At 40.8% G+C, this 17,855-nt stretch overlaps 1 protein-coding gene across 3 annotated transcripts in view; it reads left to right on the top strand.

The window, feature by feature from the left end:
- Positions 1–324: 324 nt before the first annotated feature.
- The window catches only part of LOC133554304 (gastrula zinc finger protein XlCGF57.1-like), a 17,764-nt gene continuing 233 nt past the window's right edge, over positions 325–17,855 (top strand). Inside the window, exons 1-3 of one of the 3 annotated variants that reach the window (XM_061902888.1) lie at positions 325–617; positions 3,293–3,628; positions 13,725–17,855. The exon at positions 13,725–17,855 is cut by the window's right edge and continues 233 nt beyond it. In XM_061902888.1, the coding sequence (XP_061758872.1) occupies positions 485–617; positions 3,293–3,628; positions 13,725–15,094 (1,839 nt within the window). In that variant the 5' untranslated portion in view covers positions 325–484 and the 3' untranslated portion in view covers positions 15,095–17,855. Of the gene's footprint in view, positions 618–3,289; positions 8,929–13,724 lie in introns of those variants that run through there. The other 2 variants (XM_061902879.1, XM_061902897.1) reach the window with 2 other exon arrangements.

Here is a 17,855-nt window from a genome sequence, read left to right as displayed (position 1 = left end):
CAATATCACGAAATGATCAAGTATGACACATAAAATAGACCTGCTATCCCCGTTCAAATAAGAAAATCTCATTTTAGTAGGCCTTTAAATTAGCTCTGCTTCTACCTACTCCTTTTCGGACGTGCTATAACGAAACAACTAAAAATATGTGATGCATTACATTGCCTTGTATTCATGTTCGAAATAAACTGAAACTGAACTGAACTGAACTGAACTGAACTGAACTAAATTGTAAAAGGGCCACAGAAAATAAGAAATTAATACAATGGGATTTGATAGAGTTGCAATATGTAAAATGGACAGAGGGGGTAGCAAAACGCCACAGTCATTCTAACCTAGAAACACAACCACAACAAGCCGAAGAAGACGGAAAAAAGGGCACAATCGCGTCGCTTCCGCAAAAGGACAGCCGGCAAAATGCAGGATAATAGCGGAAGGACGGAATAATGTCAATAGTTTGTTCAAAGTGCTCCCGAGGGAACAAATGGCAGCAGCCGCGGACAACATATTTAACGCGTTTGACGGGAAAATGGCGTCGTACGACGAACAAGTTTGTCGAGGGGGAGAAGAGAACGCTATACGACGTCGACGACTGGAAGCCGACAATAAGCGACGAGGTATGTTTTCATATTTACAAGGCAAATATAGTTAAGTTATTGTTACGTAGAAACATATATTACATACACACGTCAATTATACCTGTGTACATAAGTCATAAATAATTCACTAACATTCGTGCGGAAAGGAAGCGAGAGGGGCGCGTTGCATCATGGGAGAAGAGTAGGTCGACTAAAAACATCAACATTGCAACACTAAATTGGCCCTAGTGTGTGAATGTGAATGTGAGTGTGAATGTTGTCTGTCTATCTGTGTTGGCCCTGCGATGAGGTATCGACTTGTCCAGGGTGTACACCGCCTTCCCCCCGATTGTAACTGAGATAGGCACCAGCGATCCCCCGACCCCAAAAGGGAATAAGCGGTAGGAAATGGATGGATGGATGTTACACAGTGTAGACTCAATAATATATATATATATATATATATATATATATATATATATATATATATATATATATATATATATATATATATATATACACACAAACCCAGTTTCCATATTTTGGGAAATTGTGTTAGATGTAAACATAAATGCAATACAATGACTTGCAAATCCTTTTCAAGCCATATTCAATTGAATGCACTACAAAGACAATATATTTGATGTTCAAACTCATAAACGCTATTTTTAATTTTTTTTTTGCAAAAAATAATTAACTTTGAATTTCATGGCTGCAACACGTGCCAAAGTAGTTGGGAAAGGGCATGTTCACCACTGTGTTTCATCACCTTTTCTTTTAACATCCCTCAATAAACCTTTGGGAACTAAGGAGACACATTTTTGAAGCTTTTCAAGTGAAATTATTTCCCATTCTTGTTTTATATACAGCTTAAGTTGTTCAACAGTCCGGGGTCGGGGTGTCCGTTGTGGTATTTTAGGCTTCATAACACGCCACCCATTTTCAATGGGAGACAGGTCTGGACTACAGGCAAGCCAGTCTAGTACCCGCACTCTTTTACTATGAAGCCACACTGTTGTAACAAGTGACTTGGCATTGTCTTGCTGAAATAAGCAATGGCGTCCATGATAAAGTTGCTTGGAAGGCAACATATGTAGCTCCAAAACCTGTATGTATCTTTCAGCCTTAATGGTGCCTTCACAGATGTGTAAGTTACCCATGCTTTGGGCACTAATGCACCCCCATACCATCACAGATGCTGGCTTTTGAACTTTGCACCTAGAACAGTCCTGATGGTTATTTTCCTCTTTGGTCTGGGGGGCACGACGTCCACAGTTTCCAAAAACAATTTGAAATGTGGACTCATCAGACCACAGAATACTTTTCCACTTTGCATCAGTCCATCTCAGATGAGCTCGGGCCCAGCGAAGCCGGCGGCGTTTCTGGGTGTCGTTGATAAATGGCTTAGGCTTTGCATAGTAGTTTTGACTTGCACTTACATAGATGTAGCGAAAAACTGTAGTTACTGACAGTGGTTTTCTGAAATGTTCCTGAGCCCATGTGGTGATATCCTTTACACACTGATGTCGTTTTTTGATGCAGTACCGCCTGAGGGAACGAACGTCCGATATATCATCGCTTACGTGCAGTGATTTCTCCAGATTCTCTGAACCTTTTGATGGTATTACGGACCGTAGATGGTGAAATTCCTAAATTTCTTGCAATAGTCCGATGAGAAATGTTGTTCTAAAACTGTTTGACAATTTGCTCACGCATTTGTTCACAAAGTGGTGACCGTTTCCCAATCCTTGTTTGTGAAAGACAGAGCATTTCACGGAAGCTGCTTTTATACCCAATCATGGCAACCCCCTGTTCCCAATTAGCCTGCACACCTGTGGGATGTTCCATATAAGTGTTTGATGAGCATTCCTCAACTTTATCAGTATTTATTGCCACCTTTCCGAACTTCTTTGTCACATGTTGCTGGCATCAAATTCTAAAGTTAATGATTATTTGCACAAAAAAAATGTTTATGAGTTTGAACATCGAATATGTTGTCTTTGTAGCATATTCAACTGAATATGGGTTGAAAATGGTTAGCAAATCATTGTATTCCGTTTATATTTACATTTCCCAACTCATATGGAAACGGGGTATATGTGTGTATATATATATATATATATATGTATATATATATATGTATATATATATATATATATATATATATATATATATATATATATATATATATTTATTTATTTATATATATATGTATATATATATATATATATATATATATATATATATATATATATATATATATATATAAATCATTTCAGGCATTCTCTTATTATCTATATGTATATGCTCTACTAGCACCACAGCTAATGTTACCCACGCTGCTACCTCTCTGCTCCGCGAGGGCGTGTGACGTTGCACGCGTGACAGTATGTGAAGTATGTAAGAAGGTGCGCTTATTTTACGCCTCTGTGAGAAAGAGAGACAAGAAAGAGTGAGTAGAGCATGTAGTGTAATGCCCACAGCTAAAAGCAACTGTGTGAACATATACATGAATATCACAATGTAGTCATTTTCTATATCGCACAGAGACAAACCAGCGATATATCGAGTATATTCGATATATCGGCCAGCCCTAATCACAACACGAGTTTGCCTGTTTAGCCAGAAAATGAATCAATAGATAAATGTGTACATAATCAACCTTTGCTTTTGTTAATACAAATTCCACAATAATTCTGAGTGTTTCCTAGCAGACGACCAGCAGCGGATTGGACGTCAAGGAAAATGTCCCTCTCAGACGCAGGAGGATACAGAGCCACCCCACATTAAAGAGGAAGAGGGGGAACTTTGGCTCTCTCTGGAGGGAGAGCGTATTCTTGGGCCGGACGAGGCCGATCTGACTATTGTCTCTGTGAAGACTGAAGACGAATCGCAAGCAGACCGCCTCTTCGCTCCGCAATCAGATAGTGGCAGCACAACACCTGAGGATGAAGACAGGGGCGACGCCCAAGAACCTTTAGGCAGCGATACGGACCATGAAGGGCATATGAGGAGCGGCGCCAACAACAAACTCTCTAAAAAGGAGACGGGTAAAGAAAGTTGTGCTAAAGTCTTTTCTTACAATAGTGCTTTGAATCGACTCATGAGAACACACACAGGCGAAAAACCCTTTGGTTGTTCAGTTTGTGGAGACAAATTTTCTCTAAAGGGCAATATGATCAAGCACAGGAGAACACACACTGAAGAAAAAACTTTCAGTTGTTCGTTTTGCGGTAAAGGATTTTTCCACAAGGCCAACATGCTGTCACACACCAGAACGCACACAGGAGAAAAACCTTTCCTCTGCTCGGTTTGCGGCGACACGTTTGCTCACAAGGCTTCTCTGACGGCGCACACCGTAACGCACACGGGGGAAAAGCTCTTCGCGTGCTCCATCTGCGGTGAGAGCTTTTCCTACCTCAGCAACTTTAAGTCCCACATGCGGAAGCACACAGGGGAGCGACCCTACAGCTGCTCAGTTTGCAGCAAGCGGTTCTCGCACAAGGTGAACATGGTGTCACACATTAGGACGCACACCGGGGAAAACCCTTTCGCTTGCACGATTTGCGACGAAAGCTATTCTTACAAGCGCAGTCTGAATAATCACATGCGGACACACGCTGGAAGAAACCCTTTGGTTGCGCAATTTGTGCTACGTGTAAAGGATTAAATCCATATTAATGTTTCGCTCTTTCTGATGCTACCACTTTTGACCAGAACTTTCCAAATACCACTGGATATCATTTAATGGATGTCCTTAAAATGTGAAAGATGTTTAAATATGAAAAAGCTGCATCGGCGTAAAAGGTAGGCCCACATTCCGTTAGTATGGGGTGGTCGGTAACCTGCTTGTAGAGAGCGCCCATTTGACACACGTCCACATGGTCAAAACGCTCAGCATAAATAAATATCCACTTTTTTTCCCCCTCATCCTTGCGACGCCCCCTAGAGAATGCAAGCCGGATCCATTGCCCACGTAGTCTATAGCGAGAACCACCACTGAGCGCACATATCGATGAAGTTCTGTATTCGATTATCTTTTTTTGCACATTTTATGTTGGCACATGTTGAATTCCGCCAATCCATTTATTGTCATTGTTTTACCACCACTCCTGTAGGTTTACCGTCATAAGTCACATTAGAATGTTTGCGGTTCTCGCATTCTTTGCAGTAAAATATTGTGACCTCTTTGCAGCTCTTCTTACTTTTGTCAAGAGCTGAATTGAAGTGAATTATATTTATATAGTGCTTTTCTCTAGTGACTCAAAGCGCTTTACATAGTGAAACCCAATATCTAAGTTACATTTAAAGCAGTGTGGGTGGCACTGGGAGCAGGTGGGTAAAGTGTCTCGCCCAAGGATACAACGGTAGTGACTTGTATGGCGGAAACGGGAATCGAACCTGGAACCCTCAAGTTGCTGGCACGGCCACTCTACCAACCGAGCTATGCCGCCCCTTAGAGCTGCCTTCATTACCGCTGTAAAATGGCAGTGATGGGACATGGTGGCTGCGGTTTGTTCTTCTTTTATCGATGATAATAAACAGTCAATAGCACAGAAAAGATACAAGGTATAATTAAGAATTATTTATAAAAAAAAAGGCAATTACGATGAACAAGAAAAAAACAAGTGAGGGCTACAGTGTTTAAATAATTTTGTTAGAACTTTTGTAGATTTAATAGCGTTTGTATTGTCTATTTAAACAGTAATTTCTTTCCTTTACCATTTATATTTATGCATGTAATATTTTGCATGAGTAACACAAAAAATAGGCTTGCATATATTTGTGTGAATGCTCCAAAGCAACACTAAAATTAATCTATTTTTTTTATCCTCCTTCTCCAGTTTTAAGTGTGCTCTACCTTCCTCATTTTTTTTACCCGATTCAAACTAATCCAACTTCAAACTGTCAGCCTATTCGGGAATCGCGTGCTTTACCTTGTGGAATTCTTCCCCGAATTCCAGGTTTTACAGGACATTTTTCCCATTCAAATGGAATTGACCATTTTTCAAACTTTCCCCATTTCCACATTTTTTCAACATGTTCAAACTATTGCAAATCAATCAATTAATCAATCAATCAATGTTTATTAATATAGACCTAAATCACAAGTGTCTCAAAGGGCTGCATAAGCCACAACGACATCCTCGGTTCAGAGCCAATGAAAGGGCAAGGAAAAACTCACAACCCAGTGGGACGTCAATGTGAATGACTATTAGAAACTTTGGAGAGGAGCCCCTTCCCCCCCAGATGCAATGGCTGTCGAGTGGGTCTAACATATTATTGTGAAAGTCCTGTCCATAGTGGATCCAACATAATAGTGAGAGTCCAGTCCATAGTGGGGCCAGCAGGAGACCATCCCGAGCGGAGACGGGTTAGCAGCGCAGAGATGTCCCCAACTGATGCGCAGGAGAGCGGTCCACCCCCAGGTCCCGACTCGGGACAGCCAGCACTTTATCCATGGCTACCGGATTTGTGGATTATTCTCTGCATTTGACCCATCACTTTGATCACCCCCTGGGAGGTGAGGGGAGCAGTGAACACTCTTAATGTGTGACTCAAACGAGAGAGTTGGGTCAAAGATAATACCTTCAACACATTTAACCATTCTGTAAATTCAAACTTCCCTTTTTCAAAGTTAAAAAAAATTCCAGGATTTTCCAGAATCCCTGCTTTTCCAAAGCCCTATTTCCACCCTTTTTGCTGGCGACTACTCCTCCCACATTTTTCAACCAACTTTAACCGTTCCACCGTCAAAACATTCCTCTTAATTAGGACAGAAAACAAAGTGGTTTTTGAACTGGAAAAATTCCCGGTTTTCCAGGAATTCCTTCTTCTTCTTCTGTCGTGTGTCTTAAGACTTGTAGCTCTGTTGAGGTGAGCCAGGTCAACGTGTCATCGTCCAGGTCAATCAGACCTTGTTCGCCATTCGGTGGCCGGTGTTTTGAGGGTTTTCCACTGCTTCCGGCCCGTTCCTGGCCAGAGACGTCTGTGGGTCATGGATGTAGAGGTTCAGCCTAGATGGTTCTGCTAACTTCCACTGTTCTCTCCACCTCCAGGAATTCCTTAATACCATTTCTCAATTCAACATGTTAGTGCTTCAATAGACCGATTTGAAAAATTTCAACACCAACCATTTCAACTCGTTCAGACCATTCAAGTTGTTGTTTTTTACCAGTTTTACAAACATTCCCGAAATTCCCAAATTTGGGGGAAATTCCCATTGAAATCAATGGGACATTCTTCAAAGTTCCACAATTCCCATAATTTTCATCTGACTCAAACTGTTCCAACATCAGAATATTCAGCCTGTTTGGGAATTGTGTGCTCTATTTCAACAATTCTTAAAAAAAAAAAAAAAATCCAGGATTTCAGTTCAACTTCAGCATTGGAGCATTCACACGCAACTCCTTCAAGAATTGCCTCATCTGGTATATATTGGAATCATTCATCCACCCATCCATTTCCTACCGCTTATCCCAGGAGTGTCCAAAGTGCCATTTGCAGTCATTCGCAGCTATTTGTTTACCGGCCCGCCACACATTCTGGAAATGCTATTGCAAAAATAAAAAAGAACATCAAAAATATTTGAATGAGGTGAAATCTAATGAGAAAAAGTTGCAATGTTGACACAAAGCTGCCATGCAGGATGTTTTTTCTTTATTTTACCATGTAAAAAACATCTTTACCATGAATTGATTAACCTGAAACCCGACTTAAACAAGTTGAAAAACTAATTCGGGTGTTACCATTTAGTGGTCAATTGTACGGAATATGTACTGTACTAATTACAAGTTTCAATCAATCATCTATTTATTTTTTATTTTTTTGCCATTGCTAAAAAAAAAATAATGACAAAAAATCCATATAATAATGAATTATTTTCACAGCTCCAATTAGTTCAAAAATGTCACATTAAAATGTTTTATGTGGTCAATATTGCACATATTGTGCAGTTGCCATATAAAAACAAAGTTTTCTTTGACAAAAGAGCATAAAACAAACAAAATAATAGTTTAAACGTCAAATTGACAGATATATCTGAAGTTCATCTCGTAACATAAGTGTTGAAAGTAAAATAATAATAAAAATGTATCACTTTCTTAGTGGGGCACCCTTTGGATCCCAAATATATTTAGTGGTATTTTATTTATCTTTTCACTGTGATTACTCAAAAATGATAAATAATTCAAATCAATGGTGTCCTGCATTATTGATCTTTTAGGACTCTAATTACTAAATACTCCATATTTCAGTTTTACTCTTAAAAAAACAAAGATGTTTTCGACAGAAAAGCCCAAAGACTTTTTTTTTTTTTAAGTTGATATTGAGATTTACTGTAAGCGTTAAATAAAAAATAATAATAAAACCTTGATTTATTTTTAACAGTTTATTAACTGAGACCCTTTATGGTTTCGGGGACCCCTAAAGGTAAAATACATTTTGAAATTCATATATTTTGTTATGGTTTGAAAATGAAAAATATCAAAATGGCCCCCGCATGCTTTAATTTTTCCGTGTGCGGCCCTCAGTAGAAAAAGTTTGGACACCCCTGGCTTATCCCTTTCGGGGTCAAAAAACAAACAGGGTTTTGACAACAACAAAAAAGACAATAAACATAAAAAAACACAATTACTTTATATTGACAGATCGACCTGAAGTTGAATAAATAAATAAATAAAAACCTGAAGTTCCATCCATCCATTTTATACTTGTCCCTTTTGGGGTCGCGTGGGGTGCTGGAGCCTATCTCAGCTGCACTCGGACGGAAGGCGGCGTACACCCTGGATAACTCCCCACCTCATCGCAGGGCCAACGCAGATCAATTATGTCTTATTTGTCCCTGTTTGCGTCTTCAATATTTTAATTTTTTCCCCCTTTTTTATTTTCAAATCCTATATTTCTAATATTCAACATTTACGTACAGAAACAGTACAAAACAGCGCCAATGGGGTTTTAAACTCAATAAAGCAACTAAAGAAGAATGACCACCTGAATGTAATTTATTTTTTCTAGTTTTGATTTTTTGTGTGCGTCTTCAATACCGCCCCAAGATGGCGTCAATGTGACGTCGCTGGTGCCGGAAACGAAACCTTCCGTCGTAGAAGAAGAAACGGGCGGAAGTTAGCCAGGGGACGCGGAGTAGAGCGCCTGCTTGACCGACGCAATATGTCTTTTCAAGAGTTTGTAAGGGAGCGTTTGATGGTAGCCGCCAATGAAATATTCGACATGTTTGAAAGAACAATTGCGTCGTACCAGGAGGAACTTTCTCGAACAAAGGAGGAGAATGAGCGACAACGACGACAATTGGACCCTGTTTTCAAGACTGAAGCTGAGCTACCCAGCAAAGGTTAGTTGACAAGATCCCTATCCGGTACATGTATGACATTACTTGTATTATTAAGAATAGAACCTTCGAGGTCGAATCCCCCGGACGCTTGTTCACTTCCGATTTTTTTATACTAATTTCTCCATACAGATGAATAGTAATAGTCTGTTCTAGAGTCGAACTCTTGCGATTGTACATGCTTTATTATTTGGCAAAATTATCACAGGGCCTCTTTAAAGCAGGTGTGTCAAACTAGGGCTGGGCGATATGGCCTTTTATTAATATCACGATATTTTTAAGCCATGTCACGATGCACGATATATATCTCGATATTTTGCCTTAGCCTTGAATGAACACTTGATGCATATAATCACAGCAGTATGATGATTCCATGTGTCTACATTAAAACATTCGTCTTCATACTGCATTAATATATGGTACTTTTAAACTTTCATGCAGAGAGGGAAATCACAAGTAAGTCAATTGACCAAAAGTGTATTTATTAAACAGTTATTAAGCAGTGGCACAAACATTCATGTCATTTCCAAAACAGAAAGTGCAAGATTGTCAGAGACATTTTAAAACAAGCTATTGGTGCACTTTTGTGCATGATGTCACTTAGATGACATATCAAAACAACACTAAATTAAAGTGCACTTTTTGTACAGAACGCCACTATAGTAGTTTAAAACAAATAAAGTGCACTTTTGTGCATGATGTCACAGAAGATATTTCAATAACTGTGAAATAAAAATGAGCTGCATAATAGAAAATCAAATAGTGTATGTCCTTCACTGTGTGGTAGGTTCTTACGGTTCCTCCTTTTGTTGTTGACTATTTGATTCATATGGTGTTGATCTGGAAATGGTTGCTTGGGCATTTTGTTGGTGTGGCACCGAACAGAGATGTTGACATGCTAAGTTTCAAACACTCATTATTCTCTAGCGGGTTACATTTCAAGTAATGCTACAAATTAGCAGTAATGCTACTTTTTGTAGAAACGCTTTTGCCACATACTTGTCATATTACGGTTGTCTGTTCAACATATTTCCGCTCGAAGCCAAACCACCGCCAGACGATGGCCTCCGTGCTGTTTTTCTTGGGAATTAATTATTCCTTAATTTCTTACCAGATTGGCACCTTCTTTCTCTCTTAATACCGTTAGCACCACACCGTTAGCGCCACAGCTAACTTTACCCACGCTGCTACCGTTCTGCTCGGCGAGGGCGTATGACGTTGCCCGTGCGACAGTATGTGACGTATGTAGGAAGGTGCGCTTGTTTATTTCTCAGTGAGAAGGAGAGACAAGAAAGAGTGAGAAATGCCTGTAGTGCAATGCCCGCAGCCAAAAGCAACTGTGAGAACGTATACCGAATATCACGATATAGTCATTTTCTATATTGCACAGAGACAAACCCGCGATATATCGTGTATATTCCATACATCACCTAGCCCTATGTCAAACTCATTTTAGTTTAGGGGCCGCACAGAGGAAAATCTGTGCATACGCGAGCCGGACTATTGAAATCATGGCATTAAAACAAAAAAATAAAGACAACTTCAGATTGTTTTCTGTGTCGTACTTCGGCCAAAAATAGAATAAACACATTCTGAAAATATTACAATAAAAATATGGGGGAAAAAATACAGTCAGCGATAAAGTTTAGATCCATGAATAGGAATGAATTATAACTGAACAAATGTACATATGCAGTTTTCTTTTGTGTTATTTTTTTAATGAATTAAGTAACGTTTGTGTGGAGTTTGCATGTTCTCCCCGTGAATGCGTGGGTTCCCTCTGGGTACTCCGGCTTCCTCCCACTTCCAAAGACATGCACCTGGGGATAGGTTGATTGGCAACACTAAATGGTCCCTAGTGTGTGAATGTGAGTGTGAATGTTGTCTGTCTATCTGTGTTGGCCCTGCGATGAGGTGGCGACTTGTCCAGGGTGTACCCTGCCTTCCGCCCGATTGTAGCTGAGATAGGCGCCAGCGCCCCCCGCGACCCCGAAAGGGAATAAGCGGTAGAAAATGGATGGATGGATATAAAAACCTTTTTCCAAAACACAATGCAGAGATATAACAGGATAATGCATACATTTATCATTTGTTTTCAAAACGCTTACAAAAGAAATGGGACCCCAAAAATGTCCTTGGGTTCTAATACTAATCAAATATCATCCTGGGGGCCATAGATAATTATTTGGCAGGTCGGATCTGGCCCGTGGGCCTTGACTTTGACACCCCCTGATCTATTTGAGCGTGAAAAGGCATATTAAATGTGAAAAAATAAAGAAATAAAATATTTAAACTCACAATTTGTAGCGCCCATTCGACACCGTATAAGCCAGTGGTACCGCTCGTAGTCGGTTGATTCAAGTCGGTTCATCGCCGGGACAGCTCAGCTAGCTTCCGGGGTTGGCCGACATCGTGTCACAAGATATAGTTTCTCTTTAAATATCATTCTTGATAATGGTCTTGCAAATATATATCTGCCACCTAATCGACGTTTTGTTCTCCATCTTTGTGGGTTAAAAAAGTGAGTATCGGTGATTTCTCTGCCAGCCCGGTAAGGCTACGGCGCAACACTTCCTAATTTAGTAGATAAAAATAATAATAATAAAAATAGATTTTATTTGTAAAAAGCACTTTACATTGGGTAAACAACCTCAAAGTGCTACAGTGTATTAAAAAATAATTAAAACTAAAAAGATAATACAAATAAAAACTATAACAGCCTGATAGCTAGAACTAGTATGCATACATCTAAAAAAAAGGCTTTTTTAAAAGAAGGGTTTTTAAGCCTTTTTTTTAAAGCCTCCACAGTCTGTGGTGCCCTCAGCTGGTCAGGGCAAGCGTTCCACAGACTGGGAGCGTTGGAGCAGAAAGCCCGGTCTCCCATTGTTTGTAGCTTTGTCCTCGGAGGTTGGAGGAGGTTAGTTTGTCCGGAGCGGAGGTGTCGTGTGGGGGATTTGGGAGTGAGTAGTTCTTTGAGGTAGAGAGGGGCATTTCCATGGAGGCACTGGTGAGTTTATAGGGAGACTTTGTATTCAATCCTGAGTGGAACAGGAAGCCAGTGAAGGGATTTGAGAATTGGTGTGATATGGTCATATTTCCGCACTCTCATCAGGATTCTAGCAGCACTACTCTGTATGTATTGCAGCTTCTGGATGTTCTCGTTGGGGATTCCGACAAGAAGTCTGGAGGAGACAATGGCGTGGACAAGCCTCTTGGCATCAAATTGCAACTTGTGATTGGATACTCACTTTGGAATGACAAGTGGCTACCTAGATAGGCTACTGTCAACAACCTGTGTTGTGATTGGCTATCGCAACTGTCTATCAACTGTATGTGTTCTCAAATTCATCTGCTAACGGACCCGAATTGGCTTTGTTAAGCTGCATTGCACCGCCGCGGCTCAAACCAATGAGTATCCAATCACAGGACGGGTAAACGTCAGGTGCAACGTGAGGCCAGCTAGAAGGCCTTACTGATCTGATTGGCTATCGCAATTATCTATCAACTGTATGTGCCCGTTCACTTACAGTGCACAAATGCCCGGATTGTTGATTCTGAAGGCCCCGGGCAGATTTCATACAACATGGCAACATAAGGTAGCTGAATTCTAATTGGATAAAAACTCTATCCTAAAAACAACAGCACTGGAAGGAGCATAAAACGACATGAAGAGAATAGGAAAATGTTTGGATATTTAGGGAAAGTAAATTAAAAAAAATACTTTTATCTTTATTTATGATCATGACTTCTGGTTATGTTAGGCCAGGGGTTGGCAACCCAAAATGTTGAAAGAGCCATATTGGACCAAATGTACAAAAACAAATCTGTCTGGAGCCGCAAAAAATTAAAAGCCATATTACATACAGATAGTGTATATAAATTGAATTAGGAGGACTTAAAGGAAACTAAATGAGCTTAAATATAGCTACAAATGAGGCATAACAATGCAACGTGTACATATAGCTAGCCTAAATAGCATGTTAGCATTGATTAGCTTACAGTCATGCAGGGACCAAATATGTCTGATTAGCACTCAACACATGACAGTAACACCAACAAAACTCACCTTTGTGCATTCACGCACAATGTTAAAAGTTTGGTGGACAAAATGAGACAGCAAAAGAAGTGGCATAAAACACGTCCTGGAAAGTTGGAGAAAGTTGTACATGTAAACAAACCACGATGCATTCAAGGACCGCCAAAATTACATGTTCATTTACATTTATAATATACAAAAGTACATATGAATAATGAATGACTTGACATTTACCTTTATTGAATTCTCTTATTGGCAAAGACGATAATACGTGGAAAGGGAGGAGCCCCCTTTTTGTATCCAAGTGCTGGTAATAAAAAGTTAAAAGTACCAATGATTGTCACACACACACTAGGTGTGGCGAAATCATTCTCTGCATTTGACCCATCACCCTTGATCACCCCCTGGAAGGTGAGGGCAGCAGTGGGCAGCAGCAGTGGGCAGCAGCAGTGGGCAGCAGCGGTGGCCACGCCCGGGAATGATTTTTGATGATATCACCCTCAATTCCAACCCTTGATGCTGACTGTCAAGCAGGGAGGTAATGGCTCCCATTTTTATAGTCTTTGGTATGACTCGGGCGGGGTTCGAACTCACAATCTACCAATCTCAGGGCAGATACTCTATTGCAACTTTTTAGGGCCCCAAAGTTATTTTGCATTATCATGTAACTTTTTTTTTAAACAAAGACTAAGTACCCAATGCGTACAATTCTTTGTGAGGGACTTCTGAGTTTAAGTGTGTCTGTGTTGCTTGCGTCCCGCAGACGTCCAGCAGCTGATTGGTCATCAAGAAGAACGTCCCCTTCAGTCACAGGGAAAGGGTTCCACTTTGAAACAGGTGGATGCACAACCACCCCACCTCAAAGAGGAAGAGGAGGAACACTGGATAACTCGGGATGCAGAGTGTCTTCGAGGGCCGGAGAACGCTGATCTGACAGTTGTCTCCGTGAAGACGGAAGATGATGAAGACAAACCACAAGCGCACAACTTTTTACCTCCACTATCAGATAATGAGGCTGAAGATGGGGTTGAAGACACTTTAAGCAGTAATACAGACTGTGAAGGTGATGTGAGGACTCACACTGATAACAAACACCCCGAATCCTCGAATAAGGACACGGGTAAAAAACGTTTCACCTGCTCAGTGTGCAGTGAAAGTTATTCGTACAAGTGTAATTTGACTCTACACATGCGAACGCACACGGGAGAAAAACCTTTTCGGTGCTCGATTTGCGGTGAAGGATTCATTCAGAAGGTGGCTTTGATTGCACACACGACGACGCACACAGGTGAAAAACCTTACACTTGCTCAATTTGCGGTAAAAGCTTTTCCTATAAGAGTAACTTGAACGCACACACTCGGACACACAGTGAAAAACCATTCGGTTGTTCAGTTTGTGAGAAAAGATTTGCTCAAAAAGTGAACATGGAATCACACATGAGGACGCACACAGGAGAGAAACCTTTTAGCTGCTCGATTTGCGGTAAAAAGTTCTCTCACAAGGCAAATATGGTAACACATGTGCGGATACACACGGGCGAAAAACCTTTCACTTGCTCAGCGTGTGGGGAAGGTTTTGCTCAAAAGGTGGCTTTGGTAGCACACACAAACGCACACACGGGAGAAACACCCTTTGCTTGCTCCGTTTGCGGTAAAACATTCTTTCAAAAGGCAAACATGGTGTCCCACATGAAAACGCACACGGGCGAAAAACCTTTCACATGCTCGGTGTGCGGCGACAGCTTTGCTCAGAAGATCACTCTGATCTCGCATACCAGAACGCACACGGGGGAAAAACCTTTCATTTGTTCCTTTTGCGCCAAGGAATTTTCTCAAAAGTCAAACATGGTGTCGCATATTAGAATACACACGGGGGAGAAACCTTTCACTTGCTCGGTCTGCGGTGACAGCTTCGCTCAGAAGGTGTCTTTGGTCGTACACGGACGGACCCACACTGGGGAAAAACCCTTCAGTTGTTCGGTTTGCGGCAAAAGATTTTTTCAGAAGGCAAATATGGCGACACACATGAGAACACACACAGGGGAAACCACTTTCAGTTGCTCAGTATGTGGGAAAAGTTACTCTCATAAATCCACGTTAATGGTGCATATGCAGACACACAGCGGGGAATAATAACCTATTCCCAGTGCTTATTATTAAAGGCCTACTGAAATGACATTTTTTTATTCAAACCGGGATAGCAGGTCCATTCTATGTGTCATACTTGATCATTATGAGATATTGCCATATTTTTGCTAAAAGGATTTAGAAGAGAACATCGACGATAAAGCTTGCAACTTTTGGTCGCTAATAAAAAAGCCCCGCCTGTACCGGAAGTCACAGACGATGACGTCACCTGTGTGAGGGCTCCTCACATCATCACATTGTTTATAATGGGAGCATCCAACAAAAAGAGCTACTCGGACCGAGAAAACGACAATTCCCCCATTAATTTGAGCGAGGATGAAAGATTTGTGGCTGAGGATATTGATAGTGACGGACTAGAAAAAAACAGTAAATAAAGTTTTTTAAAAAAAGGCGATTGCATTGTGAGCGATTCAGATGTTTTTAGACACATTTACTAGGATAATTCTGGAAGATCCCTTATCTGCTTATTGTTTTAATAGTGTTTTAGTGAGATTTTAAAGATTGTAAAGACATACCTCGAGGTCGGATGGCTGCGGTGAACACGCAGTGTCTCAGAGAGAAGCCGAGGAGCCAAGCTCACAGCTGTCTTTTTTGACATGACAGCTGCTGCAGGACGACGAATAATCCGTTGACGTCTCCGGCAAGATATATATCACAATTTTCCCATCCAAAAACATGCTGGTTGACGTAGAGAAAAAATGTTCGCTTGACCGCTCCGCTTCACAACAAACAAAGAAACACAGGCTTTGTCTCGGTGCTAAAGACAGCTGCAATCCACCGCTTTCCACCAACAGCATTGTTCTTTATAGTCTCCATTATTAAATGAACAAATTGAAAAAGATTCAGCAACACAGTTGTGCAAAATACTGTGTAATTATGCGATTAAAGCAAACAACTTTTAGCTGTGTGTGGTGCTGGGCTAATATTTCCTTACAGTCTGTGACGTCACACGTACGCGTCATCATTCCGCAACGTTTTCAACAAGAAACTCGCGTGAAATTTAAAATTGCAGTTTAGTAAACTAAAAAGGCCATATTGGCATGTGTTGCATTGTTAAGATGTCATCATTGATATATAAACTATCAGACTGCGTCGTCGGTAGTAGTGGGTTTCAGTAGGCCATTAAATTTTGCGCGAAGTATCCCCGTTGATGACGCGTGCGTTTGATGTCACTAGTTGTAGCGGACATTTTTTTCCAGCCCGATCCAAGCTATAAGTAGTCTGCTCTGATCGCATAATTTCACATTATTCTGGACATCTGTGTTGCTGAATCTTTTGCAATTTGTTCAATTAATAGTGGAGACGTCAAAAAAGAAAGACGTAGGTGGGAAGCGGTGTATTGCAGCTGCCTTTAGCAACACAAACACAGCCGGTGTTTCATTGCTTACATTCCCGAAGGTGAAGCTTTATTATGGAACAGAGCGGTCAAGCGAACATGGTTCCCGACCACATGTCAACCGGCAGGTTTTGGCTAGAAAATTGTGGTAATAAATCGTCTCTTACCGTTGACATGAGTGGAGCTTGCGTCCTCCTGCAGCTGTGTGGCTTCCCTCAGAGACACTGGCGGTCACCACACCCGTGGCCAAACCCGTCCGACTTTCAGGTACCATATAATCTCCCTAAAACACTGGTAACACAATAAGCAGATAAGGGATTTTCCAAAATTATCCTAGTAAATGTGTCTAATAACATCTGAATCGCTCCCACTGCCCTCGCCTTATTTTCTTTTTCTTTTTTTTCTTTTTTTTTCTAGTCCTTCACTCTCACTTTCCTCATCCGTGAATCTTTCATCCTCGCTCAAATTAATGGGGAAATTGTCACTTTCTCGGTCCGAATTGCTCTAGCTGCTGGTGGCCATGATTGTAAACAATGTTCAGATGTGAGGAGCTCTACAACCAGTGATGTCACGCGCACATCGTCTGCTACTTCCGGTACAGGCAAATCTTTTTTATTAGCGAACAAAAGTTGCAAACTTTATCGTCGATGTTCTCTACTAAATCCTTTCAGCAAAAATATGGCAATATCGCGAAATGATGAAGTATGACACATAGAATGGACCTGCTTTCCCCGTTTAAATAAGAAAATCTCATTTCAGTAGGCCTTTAACAGCATGCTCTCCGGTGTAATGAAGAATGCACTGATTCATATATTAGGAAAACAAAACAACCACTAAGCCGACGTATGGCACAGCATTGACGAGCAATCTCTTCAGGCCAAGATTCAGCTTTCTACCTGCACCTCAGGGAGAAACAGCACTACTTTTGAGAACAAAAATGTACAGATTCTGAACAGGGAGGACGGATTGTACAAAAGAAGAGTGAGAGAAGGCTGAAAAAACATCCCTGTACAAAGGAGGAGGTCTGCGACACCCCCAGTCTACCATATACAACACTGTCTTTTCAACCATTCCTAAAAGACTCCTAATTTAGCTTCTAACAAATAACAGCTGTTAGAAACATTGATTGACAGTGGGATTGCTCGCTTGCATCAACACATTTGTTGTTTTTTTAACTACAATGGGGCAAAACCATCCTTGCCCATGCAGGCACACCTTCTTGGTTTTTGGAGCACCAGCCGCAAGAGTAGATCTGACTAATCTTAGTCTATGAGCATGAACTGTTGAAATCTACTTGGATGAGAGGCGAAACATTATTATTATTATAATTATTATTATTCGATTAGTTTATTTCAAAGGGGACAATGCAATTTCGTAAAACACATGACTACACATGGTTTAAAAAAAGCC

This window comes from Nerophis ophidion, linkage group LG01 (assembly GCF_033978795.1).
Source record: "Nerophis ophidion isolate RoL-2023_Sa linkage group LG01, RoL_Noph_v1.0, whole genome shotgun sequence".
Taxonomy (NCBI): Eukaryota; Metazoa; Chordata; class Actinopteri; order Syngnathiformes; family Syngnathidae; genus Nerophis; species Nerophis ophidion.
This window is presented reverse-complemented; position numbering and strand designations above follow the sequence as displayed.